The sequence below is a fragment of the Phycodurus eques genome, chromosome 19 (assembly GCF_024500275.1).
Source record: "Phycodurus eques isolate BA_2022a chromosome 19, UOR_Pequ_1.1, whole genome shotgun sequence".
NCBI lineage: Eukaryota > Metazoa > Chordata > Actinopteri > Syngnathiformes > Syngnathidae > Phycodurus > Phycodurus eques.
In genome coordinates this window covers 15,570,001-15,587,181 of record NC_084543.1, presented here as the reverse complement: position 1 = coordinate 15,587,181, position 17,181 = coordinate 15,570,001, and the positions used below count along the sequence as shown (strand labels likewise).

General features: G+C 43.8%; 1 protein-coding gene across 6 annotated transcripts in view; it reads right to left on the bottom strand.

Annotated features, from left to right (window-relative positions):
• The window catches only part of LOC133418056 (growth arrest-specific protein 7-like), a 95,855-nt gene that overhangs the window by 19,004 nt on the left and 59,670 nt on the right, over positions 1-17,181 (bottom strand). For all 6 annotated transcript variants that reach the window (XM_061706397.1, XM_061706395.1, XM_061706393.1 and 3 more), the window contains 3 exons: positions 12,003-12,092; positions 8,978-9,093; positions 8,705-8,779 (listed from right to left, as the gene is read on the bottom strand). In XM_061706397.1, the coding sequence (XP_061562381.1) occupies positions 8,705-8,779; positions 8,978-9,093; positions 12,003-12,092 (281 nt within the window). The remainder of the gene's footprint in view (positions 1-8,704; positions 8,780-8,977; positions 9,094-12,002; positions 12,093-17,181) is intronic.

Sequence of the window (17,181 nt, the reverse complement as noted above, 5' to 3'; positions counted from 1 at the left end):
CCCAAGACGATAATCTCAATCTAAAATAAAGATGAATGAGGCGTCTAATGGCCATGCCTGAAGAGCTATACGCCTGTCGGATATTCATGATATGACCGCAGCAGAATGAATGGGAGAAATTTGTGTAAGATTAATTCATCACATTTTGACAGCTAGCAGCTAACTAGCAGCTAATGTTCTCAGCCAGTGTGGATTTATGCATTTCACGGCACTGAGAGCAGGCAAATCAGACCACGGCCACAATATGGCGAGGGCTCAGGGCTCATTGCCAAAATGCGTTAGTGTACCGCGTTTCTGGTGTTGCGACAAAATCTGCGACCCCCCCAAAAAAGCTGCCAGGATGTAACCAGGGGGCCATAGATAGTTTACAAATATTGAACAATGACGTCTTTATTTCGGAATAGTACAAGAAGGAGATTATGATTCGCTAGTCGTTAGTTACTGTCAATGATTGATTTAGATGGTGAGTCCAAGCTGTACAGTTAATAAAGCTTTTATGTAGGTGACAGTTTCAATCTGGAATACATTAATTCCTTGTCCATTTTTTACGATGTGAAAAATAGTTCAACCCCAGAGGTTCCACTGGTGATGAATGATCATATATGATCACTGTTATTGTGTTACATCCAATCCACACAATGTTTTCAATATTCATAAAGGAAAGGAAGAGTCAGAGATATCAGAATGCAGGGGGTGTCAGACCGCGTCACACCCAAGAACAGTGGGGGATTTGGGGCTCTCCAACAGCAAGTCCCAGTTTTCATATTTTGGTCCCCAAGCAATCTTCTTAACGCAAATCCATCCATCCATCCATCCATTTTCTGTACTGCTTATCCACACAAGGGTCGTGGGCGTGCTGGAGCCTATCCCAGCTATCTTCGGGCGAGAGGCGGGGTACACCTTAACTGGTCACCAGCCAATCGCAGGGGACATATAAACAAACAACCATTCACACTCACATTCACACCTACGGGCAATTTAGAGTCTTCAATCAACCTACCATGCATGTTTTTGGGATGTGGGAGGAAACCGGAGTACCCGGAGAAAACCCACACAGGCACTGGGAGAACACGCAAACTCCACACAGGCGGGGCCGGGATTTGAACCCCAGTCCTCAGAACTGTGAGGCAGATGTGCTAACCAGTCGACCACGTGCCACCCAACTAAAAATCATTAATTAAAATGTATTAAAAAAAAAATAGAATCAGTGTGTCAGATGATTATTAAGCACTCCACAGCTTGAATGAAATGTCTCATTTAAAGGCATGTTTGTGCATCCAAAAACAAGCAGCCTAATTTAAGCCTAATATAACCATTCAAGGTACATGTCTTTTGTCGTCATGTGGCGTCACAGAAATTCAGAAAGGAAATCTTGGAAAAACTTACTTTCAACTGGACAATATATAAGTATTTTACTTCACATCCACAAGCTTCTAATTCATTTAATAAGATCTGTTAAATTACATTGATTTTCAGATGAAATCTCAAACCAGGCTCTGTGGAAACCGTTGCAGCCCATGGAATGTCAAATTAGGTGTTCCGCAAAATTAGACATAGATAGTGAGCTGGAAGTTAAGTCTTTAACCAGGTGCTTGCACATTATCTTAATTATTTATTGACCAAAGACAGTAAGTAATGAAGAGCTGTGTAAAATTATCAAACAATAAACAAATTGAAACATAGATTAGATTTAGAAAGTGGGGCAGGATCGGACACACCCAGAGGAAATTTTCCCCCATCGCGACGAGGCAAGCCTTATCCTGTAACCCACCACGAGGGTAAAAGGAAGCTAGGAAGACCAAAGAACACCTGGAGGAGGTCAGTCGAGTCAGAGCTAAAAGAAGTGGGAACAGCTTAGAAGTAGGTAAGATTGCTCAGGAGAAGACTTATGAGTGACCTATGCTCTCCAAAAATGTTTTATGTCAAGATTTGTCCACTGAATGCACCACATGCACGGATCTGTAATTGACCAAGTGTAATTCTGTGGCTTGGTGAGTAATTGCTACCTCCACGAGTAAAAATAATATAGAAACATTATGTGAGATTGCTTAATGCAGTATGGACGCAGAGAAGTTAATGTCTCCTCCTCTCAGTCTGAGAATTTCATATAACACCACAATAAGTAGATTTGTAATAAAGTAGATTTGTTGCAAGGTGCTTTAAAAAAAAAAATGTTGCTAGATGAGTTGGAAAAGTTGCTAAATATAGCAACAAAGTCACGAAGTTGACAACACTGAGTAGCCCTCAATTTGTCACAGTGCCCTCGCGGTTGGTCGTCAGGGTAACAAAAGCGGTACTCAGCATTTGAATGAAACAGAGCCAGACCCCCCAAAACAGACTGATTTCAACCAGCGTGGATTCTGTAATTCTTTATCCATAGTGTCCTTTAAGTTTAAATGACTAAATATGATACAGTATATGATGATACTACAGTTGACAATGGCACGTAAGAATTCAACTCCTCTCTTCCTTATGCCTTTTATTCAAATTGACAGAAAAATTGCATGATGGGAAGCAATAAAAAGCTGTCACAAGCCTTGTGATCACATTTCTACCAAACAAATGGTAAATTCAGAAAAAAATATCGATGGCTGGTACTGGGCTGGAGGCACTCGAATGGCAGGACCTAACCAACAAAACAGCAATTGTCCTTCCTGACAACAGGGCTGGCCTGAGCAAGAAGTATAATGGAAGTATTGTGCCACACTTTTCTAAGTGTGGGCTGACTGACTCGAGGTTCAATATGGGACAGTTCCATTGCACTTCAGCCTACTTGTATACATTCAGAGTCTTATATACATGTTAGCAGTTTATAAGCGACAGGGAGCCTCTCGGTCTTTGTTTCCTTGATGTCTATTTGTTTCTGGTTACAAAATCCACTTTTGAAAGGTGAAATGGAATAAACTGGACATTTGCAGGTTAGTCTATAACAAGGGACCTCAATAATTTTTCTTAAGCATAACCCATGTTAGTTTGACATTAGATGCTATGCAAATTCCTTTGCGTTCTCCCCAACATTGTGTGTCGCTCATTCCCATACAACACAGCGCAGTACAATACTTACCACAGGGCTATTGAGGAAAAGCCCCCTGCATATAGTGAGGATTCCTCCATCACATGCACAAAAGACTTTTAGAACAGTTCACAAAATCCACGGTTTGGTTCGTATCTCGGTTCGGAGGTCGTGATTTTTGGTTCGGTTTGTTACAGGTTGACTTGTAGGAAAATAAATTATGCCTTGTTTTGTTAGAAAAAAAGTGAAAGTATGCTAACTACATTATCATTACCGTAATTATTATTCATCAATCCATCCATTTTCTACCACTTATCCGAGGTTGGGTCAGTAGCTTTAGCAGGGACGCCCAGACTTCCCTCACCCAAGCCACTTCATCGAGCTCTTCCGGGAGGATCCCGAGGCGTTCCCAGGCCAGCCGAAAGACGTAGTCTCCCCAGCGTGTCCTGTGTCGTCCTCCCAGTGGGACGTGCCCGGAACACCTCACCGGGGAGGCGTCTGGGAGGCATATCAATCAGATGCCCCAGCCACCTCTCGATGTGGAGGAGCAGCGGCTCTACTCTGAGATCCTCCCGGATGACCGAGCTTCTCAACCGATCTCTAAGGGAGAGCCCGGACACCCTGCGGAGGAAACTCATTTCGGCCGCTTGTATCTGGGAGCTTGTTCTTTCGGTCACGACGCGCAGCTCGTGACCATAGGCGAGGGTAGGAACGTAGATTGACTGGTAAATCGAGAGCTTCGGACAAAGTCCCCATCACTGCGGACGCTGCAACAATCTGCCTGTCAATCTCCCGTTCCATTCTTCCCTCATTTGTGAACAAGATCCCAAGATACTTGAACTCCTCCACTTGGGGCAGGATCTCATCCCCGACCTGGAGAGGGTATGCCACCCTTTTCCCATCCCAGCGACTTCACACTCTGCTGCGAACTGCTCCAGTGAAAGTTGGCGATCACGGCTTTATGAAGCCAACAGAAGCACATCATCTGCAAAAAGCAGAGATGCAATACTGAGGCCACCAAACCGGACCCCCTCTACACCTCGGCTGCACCTTGAAATTCTGTCCATAAAAGTTATGAACAGAATCGGTGACAAAGAGCAGCCTTGGCGGAGTCCAACCCACACTGGAATCGAGTCCGACTTACTGCCAGATATGCAGACCAAACTCTGACTCCGGTCGTACAGGGACCAAACAGCCCGTATCGGGGGGTTCGGTACCCCATACTCCCAAAGCCCCCCCTACAGGACCCCCCGAGGGACACGGTCGAACACCTTCTCCAAGTCCACAAAACACATGTAGACTGGTTGGGCGAACTCTCATGCACCCTCGGGGACCCTGCTGAGGGTGTAGAGCTGGCCCAATTTTCCAAGGCCAGGACGAAAACCACACTGCTCCTCCTGAATCAGAGGTTCGTATTCCCGACGGACCCTTCTCTCCAGCACCCTTGTGGAGTTGGAACACACCCTCCTGTCCCCCTTCTTAAAAAGGCCCCACAACATCCAGGGCCTTTAGGAACTCTGGGCGAATCTCATCCACCCCCGGGGCCTTGCCACCGAGGAGCTTTTTAACCACCTCGGTGACCTTAACCCCAGAGATAGGAGAGCCCGCCTCAGAGAACCCAGACTCTGCTTCCTCATGGGAAGGCGTGAAGGAGGTCTTCGAAGTATTCTCCCCACCGGCTCACAACGTGCAGAGTCGAGGTCAGCAGCGCCCCATCCCCACTATACACAGCGTTGATGGTGCACTGCTTCCCTCTCCTGAGACGCCGGATGGTGGACCAGAATTTCCTCGAAGCTGTCCGGAAGTCTTTCTCCATGGTCTCACCAAACTACTCCCATGCCCGAGTTTTTGCTTCAGCAACCACCAAAGCTGCATTCCGCTTGTCCAGCCGGTACCCATCAGCTGCCTCAGGAGTCCCGCAGCCCAAAAAGGCCCGATAGGACTCCTTCTTCAGCTTGACGGCATCCCTCACCGTTGGTGTCCACCAACGCGTTCGGGGATTTCCGCCACGACAATCCAGTCGGCCGCTTCAGCAATGGTGTTGCGGAACATGGACGAAAACCTCACGCCAGAGCAAAGTTCTGTCGGAGGTGGGAGTTGAAACACCTTCTTGAAGGGGATTCTGCCAGATGTTCCCAGCAGACCCTCACAATACCTTTGGGCCTACCACGTCGGATTGGCATCTTCCCCCACCATCGGAGCCAACTCACCACCAGATGGTGATCAGTTGACAGCTCCGCCCCTCTCTTCACCTGTGTGTCCAAGAAAGTCCACAAAGTCGATCATCGAACAAGTCCGATGACACGACCACAAAGTCGATCATCGAACTGCGACCTAGGGTGTCTTGTTGTCAAGTGCACGTGTGGACACCCTTATGCTTGGTGTTCGCTATGGACAATCCGTGATGAGCACAGAAGTCCAATAACAACACCGCTCGGGTTCTGATGGGGTGGGGGGGGGGACGTTCCTCCCAATCACGCCTTTCCAGGTCTCACTGTCATTGCCCACGTGAGCATTGAAGTCCCCCAGCAGAATGATGGGAGTCCCCAGCGGGAGCGCTCTCCAGCACCCCCTCCAAGGACTCCAAAAAGGGTGGGTACTCTGAACTGCTGTTTGCTGCATAGGCACAAACAACAGTCAGGACCCGTCCCCACACCCGAAGGCGGAGGGAGGCTACCCTCTCGTCTGCCGGGGTGAACCCCAACGTACAGGCGCCGAGCCGGGTCGCAATAAGTATACCCACACCTGCTCGCCGCCTCTCACCGTGAGCAACTCCAGAGTGGAAGAGAGTCCAACCCCTCTCGAGAGGACTGGTAACAGAGCCAAAGCTGTGTGTGGAGGCGAGTCCGAGGCGGAACTTCTCGGTCTCACACACCAGCTCGGGCTCCTTCCCTGCCAGAGAGGTGACATTCCACGTCCCTAGAGCCAGCTTCTGTAGCCGGGGATCGGATCGCCAGAGGTCCCTGCCTTCGGCCACCGCCCAGCTCGCACTGCACCCGACCCCTATGGCACCTCCCAAAGGTGGTGAGCCCATGGGAAGGGAAAATAGATGGATGGATGGATAAAGTCACTTGTGTTGTACTTCTTGGAGAAACTCGTTGCACGACGGACGGCCCAACGTGGGTACTCGCAGAGTGGCCAAGCCGCCGCCGTCGGGGGGCCAGAGTTGAGGCAAGAAGGGGCGGACTCGGACAGAGCGTCTCGCTATGAAGCAGACAAGGAACACGAGATTTTGCATTGGAGAGTTAAAGATGCGGAACTACCTACACCTTCTCTGGAGTCTGTATCTCTTCTCTAAAACGCAAGATCTCTGGTGACGCGCCCTGCTGCAATACAATTGGCTGCTGCATTGCTAGAGGGCTTGACGCAAATGACATGTCCGTGCCGCCATCTTGGCTAACTTGCTACTTTGCTCTGGAGTGTACACACTGCTTCGCCTCAAAGGCCTCATGTTATGAAGTGAACGGAACAGATGCAGACCAAATTGAAACAGCCGAACCGAACCATTTGGATGGTTTTCAAAACGTCTTTCCACCCCTATTGTCTAGGTATGTATTTTTTTCGAATATTGCTCCAGTAATACTTTACAAGCCTATCTTGATTTAATCTAATCACTGTATGAAACCAGTAAAATACTCATGACAATGTCAGTCATTTTGCTAAATATTGAATGTCTTCTTTACCCGATGAAAAACGGCAGTGGTAGTACTCAAAAGTAAGGTTTGTTTTTGTTTCCAAGTTTAATTATTTTTATTATTTTTATTAGTTTTATTATTACTAATATACATAATTGTTGTTGTAACATGACAATAAAGTGGTCTGCAATGTGCAATGGAGGTAACTTCATCACTGGAACGTTCATTGTATTTGTATTATAGCTTACAGGGAAATTAATCGCTAGCCAGATAAATCCAACGCTGAAAAACATCATGAAACATATTCAAGGGTCCACTGTATCTGATTATAAGATAATATTTTAACAAATAGCCCACACACAATTGTACAACACCACTTCCTTAGTCTCAGTTTCGAGACTCTCCATAAAGATGAGTTTATTACAAATGCCGTAGGCAGCAGCCATTAAAATCACAGCTTCTTCTGCCGCTCATAAGATGACCCTCAGACTGCTGTTCCTGCTATTTTCATGTTCATTTGTCCCCTTGGAAAACCAGATAAAGCTCCACCCTCAGCGTGATATCCCCACTGCTGTCAGACCAGAGAAAAGACAAGTTGCTATGAACTCCTTTTCCCCCACAGGGTGTCTTGGCAATACCCTTTATACACCCCAAAAAACACTTTTAACATTTTGTCCCATTAAATCATGTTGCCTCATTCTTCTTCACAGGAGGGATCAAAGCATTTTGAAGTCTACAGACTGGCATCACTGATGGATTCTCTTGACGCAGACACTCACTGGGATGTCTCGTTGGCAAGCTCAAGCAATCATCCTGACTGGCACATTGGATAGTAACTTGCATTTAACAAACCAATCATGTCAAACATAAAATTAGAAAAGAAAGAATGTTTTTTCTTGGCCCAGGGCTCTACCCACAATGTTAACCATAATTACTTCCACCAATGACATAGTTTCATCACCACATTTCTGTCAGTTAGGCAGGAGATAACCAATTCCAACAAAAAGTTGGGGGTTCTTGACCCAAAGGGCTTGGCGAAAAATTTCAGGAAAATCCAAATAAATTCTGTCATGATTATTTTTCCCACCTTTGTCAATGTTGCAAGACATTTTCCTTGATTCCTTCCTTGTGAATACTACATGAATATTACATTCATGAAAATTAAAATGACAAGATTCTAACAGAGACTTGGTCATGATGCCAAATTTAAAAAGAAGAAAAAAATACACATGGTACTACAAGTAACATTTATCTACTTAAAAAAGATCAAACATTTATAGTGCCTCGACACTGTCTTAAACTACTCATTTAAGAGTCTCGGCCTGTCATGGTAGTGGCGAACTATGAGGTCTCTGAGATCAGGATTTGAAACTTTTCCCCTTCTCAATACTGTACATCCGTGCTGATAGACCTTTTTCCCCATTTAATACCTGCCACAGCTGAAATTCACCTGCAATTTGTGGGTTGGTGGGTGTTAATGTCAAGCCCTGCTTGAAACGCACGACTTGTAAAGTCATTCCTGTTTACAGTTCAAAATCTGCATTTTCAAGAGTGCCAAGAGTGAGTTATCATAAAAGTTTGTCTATGACAGTTGGTTGATTGTTACAGCTTGTTGTCACGGTAAATGCTCATGTATGATTTCAGTACTTTTCAACAGTAGTAGCCAACTGGTTTTCAGATCAATTGTGACACTCAATTAAGTCCAGTCATTTCTTGCTCATCACAGCACTAATGAAGATTTCTGCAATTGCCTCAATTACAATACCCTTAAGGTAAAACTTAATAAAATGTCATTAAAAAAATACCCTTTAAAACTTTCTGCTATATTGAAATATTTGTTTTTGAACTAAAACCGATGAATATGGAGATTTATAATGATTAGATTTAACCTTTCTTAATAAACTAATGTTTTATAAAATTTCAAAATATGAAATGTTTGAAAATGTATCTCCAACAGCTATTTCTCAAGGGTTGACATGACTGTCTGCAATGATGCCTAGTGGGAGAAGAGATTTCACTTCCTTTCGAACAAACCACTAGGGGGAGGGTTACTCACCCTTCTTCCTGGCTCGCTAGAGGAATCTGGGAAAGCTTGGAGAGATTCTTGGCGTATTCCTCCTCTATTTTTATTCTGAGAGGGAAGTAAAGAGTTTCGTTACCTGTTGTCCATTTTCACAATTCACTCAATCCATTTCCTGCGTTGTGCAACACAGTGATGTAGCACAAAAAGGGGAAACCACATGTTGGAACTGTGTGGTTTTCATGGTAACTTGAGAATGAAGCATAAAAGAACCCCAAAAGAGGAATAAGGCTAAAGAAAAGTAGGTACCTCTCTCGTACAAATTCGGCCATCTCTTTCTGCATTTGTTTCCCTTTCAGCTGTTTCTGTAACAAAACTTCAAACCCGGTGATGTAGCCATTGGCCTGGGGATCCTTCTTATCAGTCTAAAAGATAAACATAGCAAGCAAACAAGAAACAAGAACAAACACTTAGCAGTAAGCATGAGAATGTCACACCTCAGCGTAATTAATGGCTTGATCAGTGGCAAAGTACACAAACACTTAGCAGCATAACATCACACTAGGCTTTACACCAGGGGTGTCAAACTCTTTTTTGTCTCGGCCCGCATTGTAGTTATGATTTCCCTCAGAGGGCTGTTAGAATAGTGAAACCATATAAATGTTGACTCACCAAAACATATTATTACCATTACACAACAAATTGAGGGATAACTAGTTTTGAAAATAGAAGACAAGGATAATAGTTTGTTCAAGTATTGTTTACGTTACTGTAGAAGAAGGGTTTGGTAACAGACAAATGCAATATCTCAACATTATTGTTTATTATTATGACAATTTGGAATTTGGGTACAGATTTTAGCAAAAATCACGGAAGTTGACGAGCATGATTTGCTTTCAGGGGGCCACATAAAATGATGTGGCGGGCCGCATCTTGCCCCTGGGCCTTGAGTTTGACAGGTTAGGGTTTAGGATTAGGGTCAGCCGATCAGCATAAAATGCTAATTATCGGCTGATACCGATCAGGCCGATCAAAGTCTACATCAGAACTAAGCTGCTTATAGAGTGTAGCAGGCATTTCCACATATCTTGGAAAAATCACCAATCATGAATTCAAAACAATACATTAAAAGCTGGTAGTAATATGCTTAACCGAGTCACATCATCTTATTCATGCAATCAATACCTGATTTGATTATCATTTTTAAATTGAATAAGGAACTTTGCACAACACGGCACCCCCTTCCACAGTGCTCCAGTGGTCACAACAACAACAGTAACCATGCAGTTGGAAGCTGAAAAGGAGTTGAACTAAAAAATTGGAGACTCGGGGTCACCATGGCAATTTGTGATTAATTCTTAACTTTATTGTGATAAAATACAATCAAAACAATGTTGTAGTTGTGGTTTTAATTTAAATCCAAGGTAAATACTGTTGGTTAGAAACATAACATTATCTTAATGAATAATAGATCGCTAGGAAAATCATTAAATAATAAACTCAGAACTTAATAAAAATACTTAAAATTGTCAGCATTTGAGTGCCTTTCTAATTATTGCCTTGGTTTTGATGAGCATGTCACGATTAGGGTTTTCGAAGGCGAGGAAGGCCAGGCAAAAACGTGGAGGACCCAAGTGCAGGGAAGCAGGGAGACAAGGCAGGAGTTCAGGAGTCTCAAAAAATAATATTTAATCTCCAAAAAAGGGCAAACAAGGAACATGGATAAAGGAAACTAAACAAAGTCCCACAACAGATAACCAAAGTAACAAAGAAACACTTGAAGAAACCAAAAATGGAAACAAAACATGACTGGTAACTAAGACGTGGCACAGACAGAGACAATGAAACCTGATAAAGATAAATATCGGCAACAATAAAGGCACGAAGCACCCATTTTCTGCTTTAATGGCTTTATTAGCTCCTCTGCACATTCAACGTCAACGGGTCCTCCGCTAATCGCTACTCTTCCTCGGTCGCCGTCACTACACTTGCTACTGTACACACTCGTACCGGCGTGCACTCGCACCGGCGTGCACTCCTTCCTCCTTCACAGTCCCGTCTCACTCACACATCGACGCACACACACACTGAGCTTGCTGTCACAATCACATGGGACAATACCCGTAACAGAAGTATTTCGCCGTAAATTTCGACTTTAACAGTGAAATCCGACTTACGCGGAAATTCGTGTTACGTCGCCATCTTAGGAACGGAACTCGTTCGTAAATCGAGGACTTCCTGTAGTGTACTTCCTGTACTTCCTGTAGTGATATTATTACAAATATTATATACAGTGGACCCTCGCATAATCGTGGTTCACCTATCCGCAGATTTGAAAAAACAAAAACAATTGTTCTTCAATTTATTTTCTTTTTTTGGGGGGGGGAAACCAACCCCGAAAACAAAAACATTAGCGGACTAATAATGTTAACTCTTTGGAATTTCTTACGTTTCTGCATAAATTGGTCATAAAATGTGGTCTGTCTTTTTTATACAAATATTTAATGTCATTATCACTTTACTACTGCATTAGCATAGGTTAACAATAGTGACTGTGTTCCAACTTGCGTACAAAATCTGCTGGTATCATGGGTCATAGTTGAAAAAACAAGTCAGTACCATTCACCTTGCTGCCAATTGGTACAGTTTTTCTTAAGCCATCATTTGTGAACAAGAACCAGGAAATGTTTTTTAATTTATTTTATAAAATGTTTTAATTTATTCTTACTTTTCCTAAGAGTTCAACTTTTGCAGAGGGCCTCTACTGAATGGTGTTGTAGTTGACAATGTTACATGGCTCTGTGTTTGATGGATGTATTACAATAAAAATCATATTGCAGATAACTAGCATGCAGTGTGTTTGCACCACACATCAGACGTGGTAGAGAGCTACAGGAGGTGGCGACTTCCACACAGAGCATCAGAGGCCAGCAGGATCCCTTGCTGTCCATCTAGACTGACGCAATCTATTATCCCGCCAGACTCTGGTAAATTTCACTAAAGCAGACGCTAATTCTCAGCATGCATTGCGGTCAGGGTAACAATGAAACATGAAAGGACAGAGTGTTGTATATGTCCACATGGGCGCACAGGGATGTTATTCAGTGAAACAGAGGGAAGAGTAAACAGAGTAGAAGGGATTCTTATCTTTCTGCTTACTTGGTCAACGTAAAACAGAGTCCATACACAGTATTTTCTCGATGCATGCAACCTTTGATTTTATAGTAGTATTTTTCAGGCAGACTTTTATCGATTTATGGTGATTGTGCTTCAGAAGTACCACAAACAGACGTTTTATATTTTTGCATGGTGTAAAATATTAAGGTGAACTCACCCAGAAGTAGTCACAGTAACTCCATTCGTTTGGCTTAAGCAACTGCTGTTCTGACATGGAGGCAGGCAGAGGGAAAGTCACACAATTAATCTGGGGAGAGAGAGACAGAAAAGATTAATGGGTAATTTATACAACCCCAACTTGTAAAGGTTGGGACAGTTCGTAAAATGCAAATTCCCAAAAAACTGTTCATTGTAATATCCTCTAAGGTTTGTAAGGCATTGAAAATATACTTAGAAGAGCAGCAGTTTAGAAGTTGCCAATGAGGTATGTACTCATGTTATATAAAACTGTTAACATGATTTACCTGCAGATGATCAGACTTGGATGATATCCAATATGCTGACAAAGGTTTAAGAAAGTAATTGATAGTTTTAGTTATTCCCCAGTCACTGATGGTGTAGTGGTACACTCGCCGTACTTTGGTGCGGGCAGTGTGGGTTCAGTTCCCACTCAGTGATGGTGTGAATGTGAGTGCGAATCGTTGTCCGTGTCTATATGTGTCCTGCGACTGACTGGCGACCAGTTCAGGGTGTAATCCGCCTTTCGCCCGAAGTCAGCTGGGATAGGCTCCAGTGCTCTGCGACCCTAACCAGGATTAGCGGTGTTGAAAATGGATGGATGGATGGATGCATAGTTATTCCCCCTTAAAGGGAGCCAGGAGGGTGTTTCCTATTGCAAAAAATAAAAAATAAAATAAAAAAATACAAAGAATTCCTCAGACAGAACTGCAGTAACAAGCCTCTGTGAGGGTTTAAAGTCAGATCCCATAACAACAAAGGTAATTTTTCACTGCTGTGGCGGGAACATTAATTCTGACAAGTGAGGATAAGCGGTAAATAAAATGGATGGATGGAAGTACAGAGTTAGAACTCAGCCCCCGCTGTCGTCATACAATTCTGAATTTGACCAAAATGTCCAAAATGTGTTTAAATGCAGAAATGGGAAATGTGTTTAAAGGCGCACAGAAAATCAGAGTTCAAACTGGGTCACGCGAGACACGAGCATGTTGCACGAGACTCCGGCTTGCCTCGAGCACTAAATTAAACAAGCAACATAGGGTCAAGTTTGGCCTGTCTTTTGCTTCTTGTTAGGCTTTTTGTGGGTATCACAAAAATAAAGAAGACAAGCTTGGCATTTTAGGAAGATGACATGAATACAGCTTGAAAATGTTAGATTTAGAAAATATGGCCCATTCACAACAATTTGTAATATTATAAACAATGTTGTTGACACAAGGGATTAATACATTTGAAATAATTATCTGCGCAATGGAAAATGTTTATTTTTTATTTATTTTTTTAGTTAGACTTGGTTAAAGCAATAACCTTGACTTTTGACATGCATCCAAATATTCAGGGAGGACCTTGTAGTCGAACGAGCGCAAAGGGGAGCATAGCAAAAGTCGTATTGTTTGTGAATATACACGGTTATTGCCTTTGAATACAACCATGATCTGATCATCAAATTAATGCGTACAGCACATATCAGAATCAGAATCATCTTTATTTTGCCAAGTATGTCCAAAAAACACACAAGGAATTTGTCTCCGGTAGTTGTAGCCAATCTAGTACGACAACAGACAGTCAATTGACAGAGAATACCTTTGAGACATAAAGACAAACACTGTTATTGCTCAGTGTTTGTTAGGCACTTTTGGGCAAAAAGATGCATAGTCCTCTAGCAATTAGAGCAGTTTGAATGACTAAAATGGCAATAATCCGCTGCAATGATCATTGTGCAAAGGGTGCCGAGACCTCAAAGAATGTATGCAGTTTAAAGTGACTAGTAGTGCGATAATCTGGGACAATGTCGATTGTGCAAATGTTGCAGATACTCCTCAGTCAGTGTGCAAGTGGTGCAGTTGCTACTCTGGCATGAGTGGCGAGTATTTGTAAAAAACAACAGATATGCAAATAGTGCAGCGTGGCGAGACTACCCCAGTGAGTGCATGAGTAATGTATAATTTGCCCGACAGAAATGTGACAACAAACTCAAGACAGAATTGGCGGCATGTTGCAATGGAATTGTAAGTTAGCTGTTTAAGAAGTTGATGGCAAGAGGGAAGAAGCTGTGCCGTGCTTCTTCAGAAGCCGCAGGAAGCACATCTTCTGCTGGGCCTTTTTGAGGACGGAGTTGATGTTGATCGCCCACTTCAGGTCCTGAGAGACTGTAATTCCCAGGAACTTGAAGGTCTCAACGGTTGACACAAGGCAGTTGGAGAGCATGAGGGGCAGCTGTGGTGAAGGATGCCTCCTGAAGTCCACAATCATCTATACAGTCGTGGGCGTGTTCAGCTCTAGGTTGTGTCAGCCGCACCACAGCTCCAGCCGCTCCACTTCCTGTCGATATGCAGACTTGTCACCGTCTTTGATGAGGCCAATGACAGTGGTGTCATCTGCAAACTTCAGGGGTTTCACAGCCGGGTCCGTTGAGATGCAGTCCTTCGTGTAGAGAGAGAAGAGTAGTGGAGAGAGGACACAACCTTGGGGTGCCCCAGTGCTGATGCTGCGTGTGGATGAGGTGGCCTCCCCCAGCCTCACCTGCTATGTCCTGCTTGTCAGAAAGCTGTCAATCCACTGGCAGATGGCAGGCGAGACGCTGAGCTGGAGACGCTTGGAGGAAAGGAGTTCACGGATTATGGTGTTGAACGTAGAGCTGAAGTTCACGAATAGGATCCATGCGTAGGTCCCTGCGCTGTCGAGGTGTTCTAGGATGAAGTGCAGACCCATGTTGACTGCATCATCCGCAGACCTGTTTGCTCGGTAGGCAAACTGCACGGGGTCAAGCAGGGGACCTGTGACGCTCTTGAGGTGGTCCAGCACGAGGCGTTCAAAGGACTTCATGACCACAGATGTCAAGGTGACAGGCCTGTAATCATTCAGAAACGAGATTGGAGGTTTCTTGGGGACTGGGATGAAGGTGGAGCGTTTGAAACAGGATGGTACGTCGCACAGTTCCAGAGATCTATTGAAGATCTGTGTGAAGACTGGAGGGAGCTGGTCCGTGCAGACTTTGAGGCAGGATGGGGACACAAGGCCTGGGCCTGCCGCTTTGTTAATCTTTTGTTGCTTGAATATGCGTCTCACATCCTGTTCGTGGATGGTTAACGCAGAAGTGTGATTGTGGTCGGTGGTGCGGCTGGGTGGTTGTAGGGTGTGAAAGTGTCCTTTTCAAATCTGCAGTCGAAGGTGTTCAAGTCGTTGGCTAGTCTATTGTTCTCAGCTTGGGGGGATCGTCGCTTGTAATTGGTCAGCGATTGTAATGCATGCCAGACTGATTTAGTCGTTCGCGCTAAACTGTTTTTCCAACTTTGCTGCATAGTTTCTCTTTGCAATGTTAACTTCTTTAGTCAGCTGGTTTCTTGTACGATTATACAGGGCCCTGTCCCCGCTTCGATATGCGTCCTCCTTAGCTTGGGGAAATTGCTTAAGTTTGGCAGTGAACCACGGCTTGTTGTTATTGAATGTGCAGTACACAAACTGTAATGTTAGTATATTACTCTGCATCGGGCTTGGTTTGGTTTACGTAATAGCCTTGGAGAAAAGTAAGTCGACAAACTCGACTAACACACAATATACCAGCGTACTGACTTATTCCAAAAGATGGACCACCGTCTTATGTCATGTCATGTTACATATGTCACATACACTGTATGTAATGTCATATCCCGTATGACATCATAAGAATAGGCTTCTGTGGATTTTCTGCAACACTTATAGAAGGGAAAGATCAGAAAAATGTGTTACAAAAAAAAAACAATGTGTAAGAAGAATAAATAGTAACAGTAGGTGATTACAGTAAGACTCCAGCAACACCACACATTTGATCAAAGTTAACTGCCCATGTCCAGTTGTAACTTTGTTGCTTTGGAAACAAAACACTGAACAGCCTGAATCATTGGTTATGATATATTCACACTGTCCTTGGAGAAAGTGAAGAGACTTTTGTGGCTCTCAATCTCTTAGGATTCATCAATCAGCCTTCTGCCACAGTGATGCGAACCTGTACTTTGAACCAAAAACAATTACTGTCGAAAACAGATTCTCAAAGAATGCCTTCATCTCTCGCTGTTATCCCAGGAGCAGAGATGAAATATTTTGGGTTCAAGGCCCTCCGCTGTGAAGAGCTCAGTGATAAAGAGAGTCAGTATTCAGTCAGTAAATTGTGCACTGGAACTGTAACCAAAGTTTACTCAATAGTTCAACTCATTGATGTTTCTTTAAGACTTCAAGAGTTATAAAAAATAATGGCAGAACATAATTAAAGAAAATATGTCGGGAAGGAAAAAAAATTATGGTAATTGTAAATGGTATTTAAAAGACAGTTTCATAAAAACCTGGAAGGAGAAGCAGTTGTTGCACATGCACGTAGTGATTCTTTTTTCTGGAACCTTGCCAACTACTGGCTTTTTCATGCATTACAGTGTTTTCAGTTGGTTTGTAGGTCTGTGTTGACAGTGATTGTTTTGTTGTCGTCGAGACCTTCAAGTTCCTGGAAATTACAATCTCTCAGGACCTAAAGTGGGCGACCAACATTAACTCCGTCCTCAAAAAGGCCCAGCAGAGGATGTACTTCCTGCGGCTTCTGAGAAAGCACGGCCTGCCACCGGAGCTGCTGAGACAGTTCTACACAGCGGTCATCGAATCAGTCCTGTGTTCTTCCATCACAGTCTGGTTTGGTGCTGCTACAAAAAAGGACAAACTCCGACTGCAACGGACAATCAAAACTGCTGGTACCCCACTACCCACCATTGAGGACTTGCACGCTGCCAGAACTAAGACAAGGGCGTGCAAAATCCTCTCGGACCCTACGCACCCCAGTCACCAGCTCTTCCAGCTCCTTCCCTCAGGTAGGCGCTACCGATCAATGCAAACTAGAACTAGTAGACATTCCAACAGCTTCTTCCCTCTTCCGATCAACTTCTTAAACACCTAACTTACAATTCCATTACAACAAGCTGGCAATTTTTTGACTTGAGTTTGTTGTCACATTTCTGTGGGGCCAATTATGTATTACTCGTGCACTAGTTGTCTCGCCATGCTGCACTATTTGCATATACTGGCCACTCATGCCAGAGTAGCATCTTCTCCATTTGCACACTGATTGAGGAGTATCTGTAACATTTGCACAACCAACATTGTCCCAGATTATCGCACTACTCGTCACTTTAAACCGC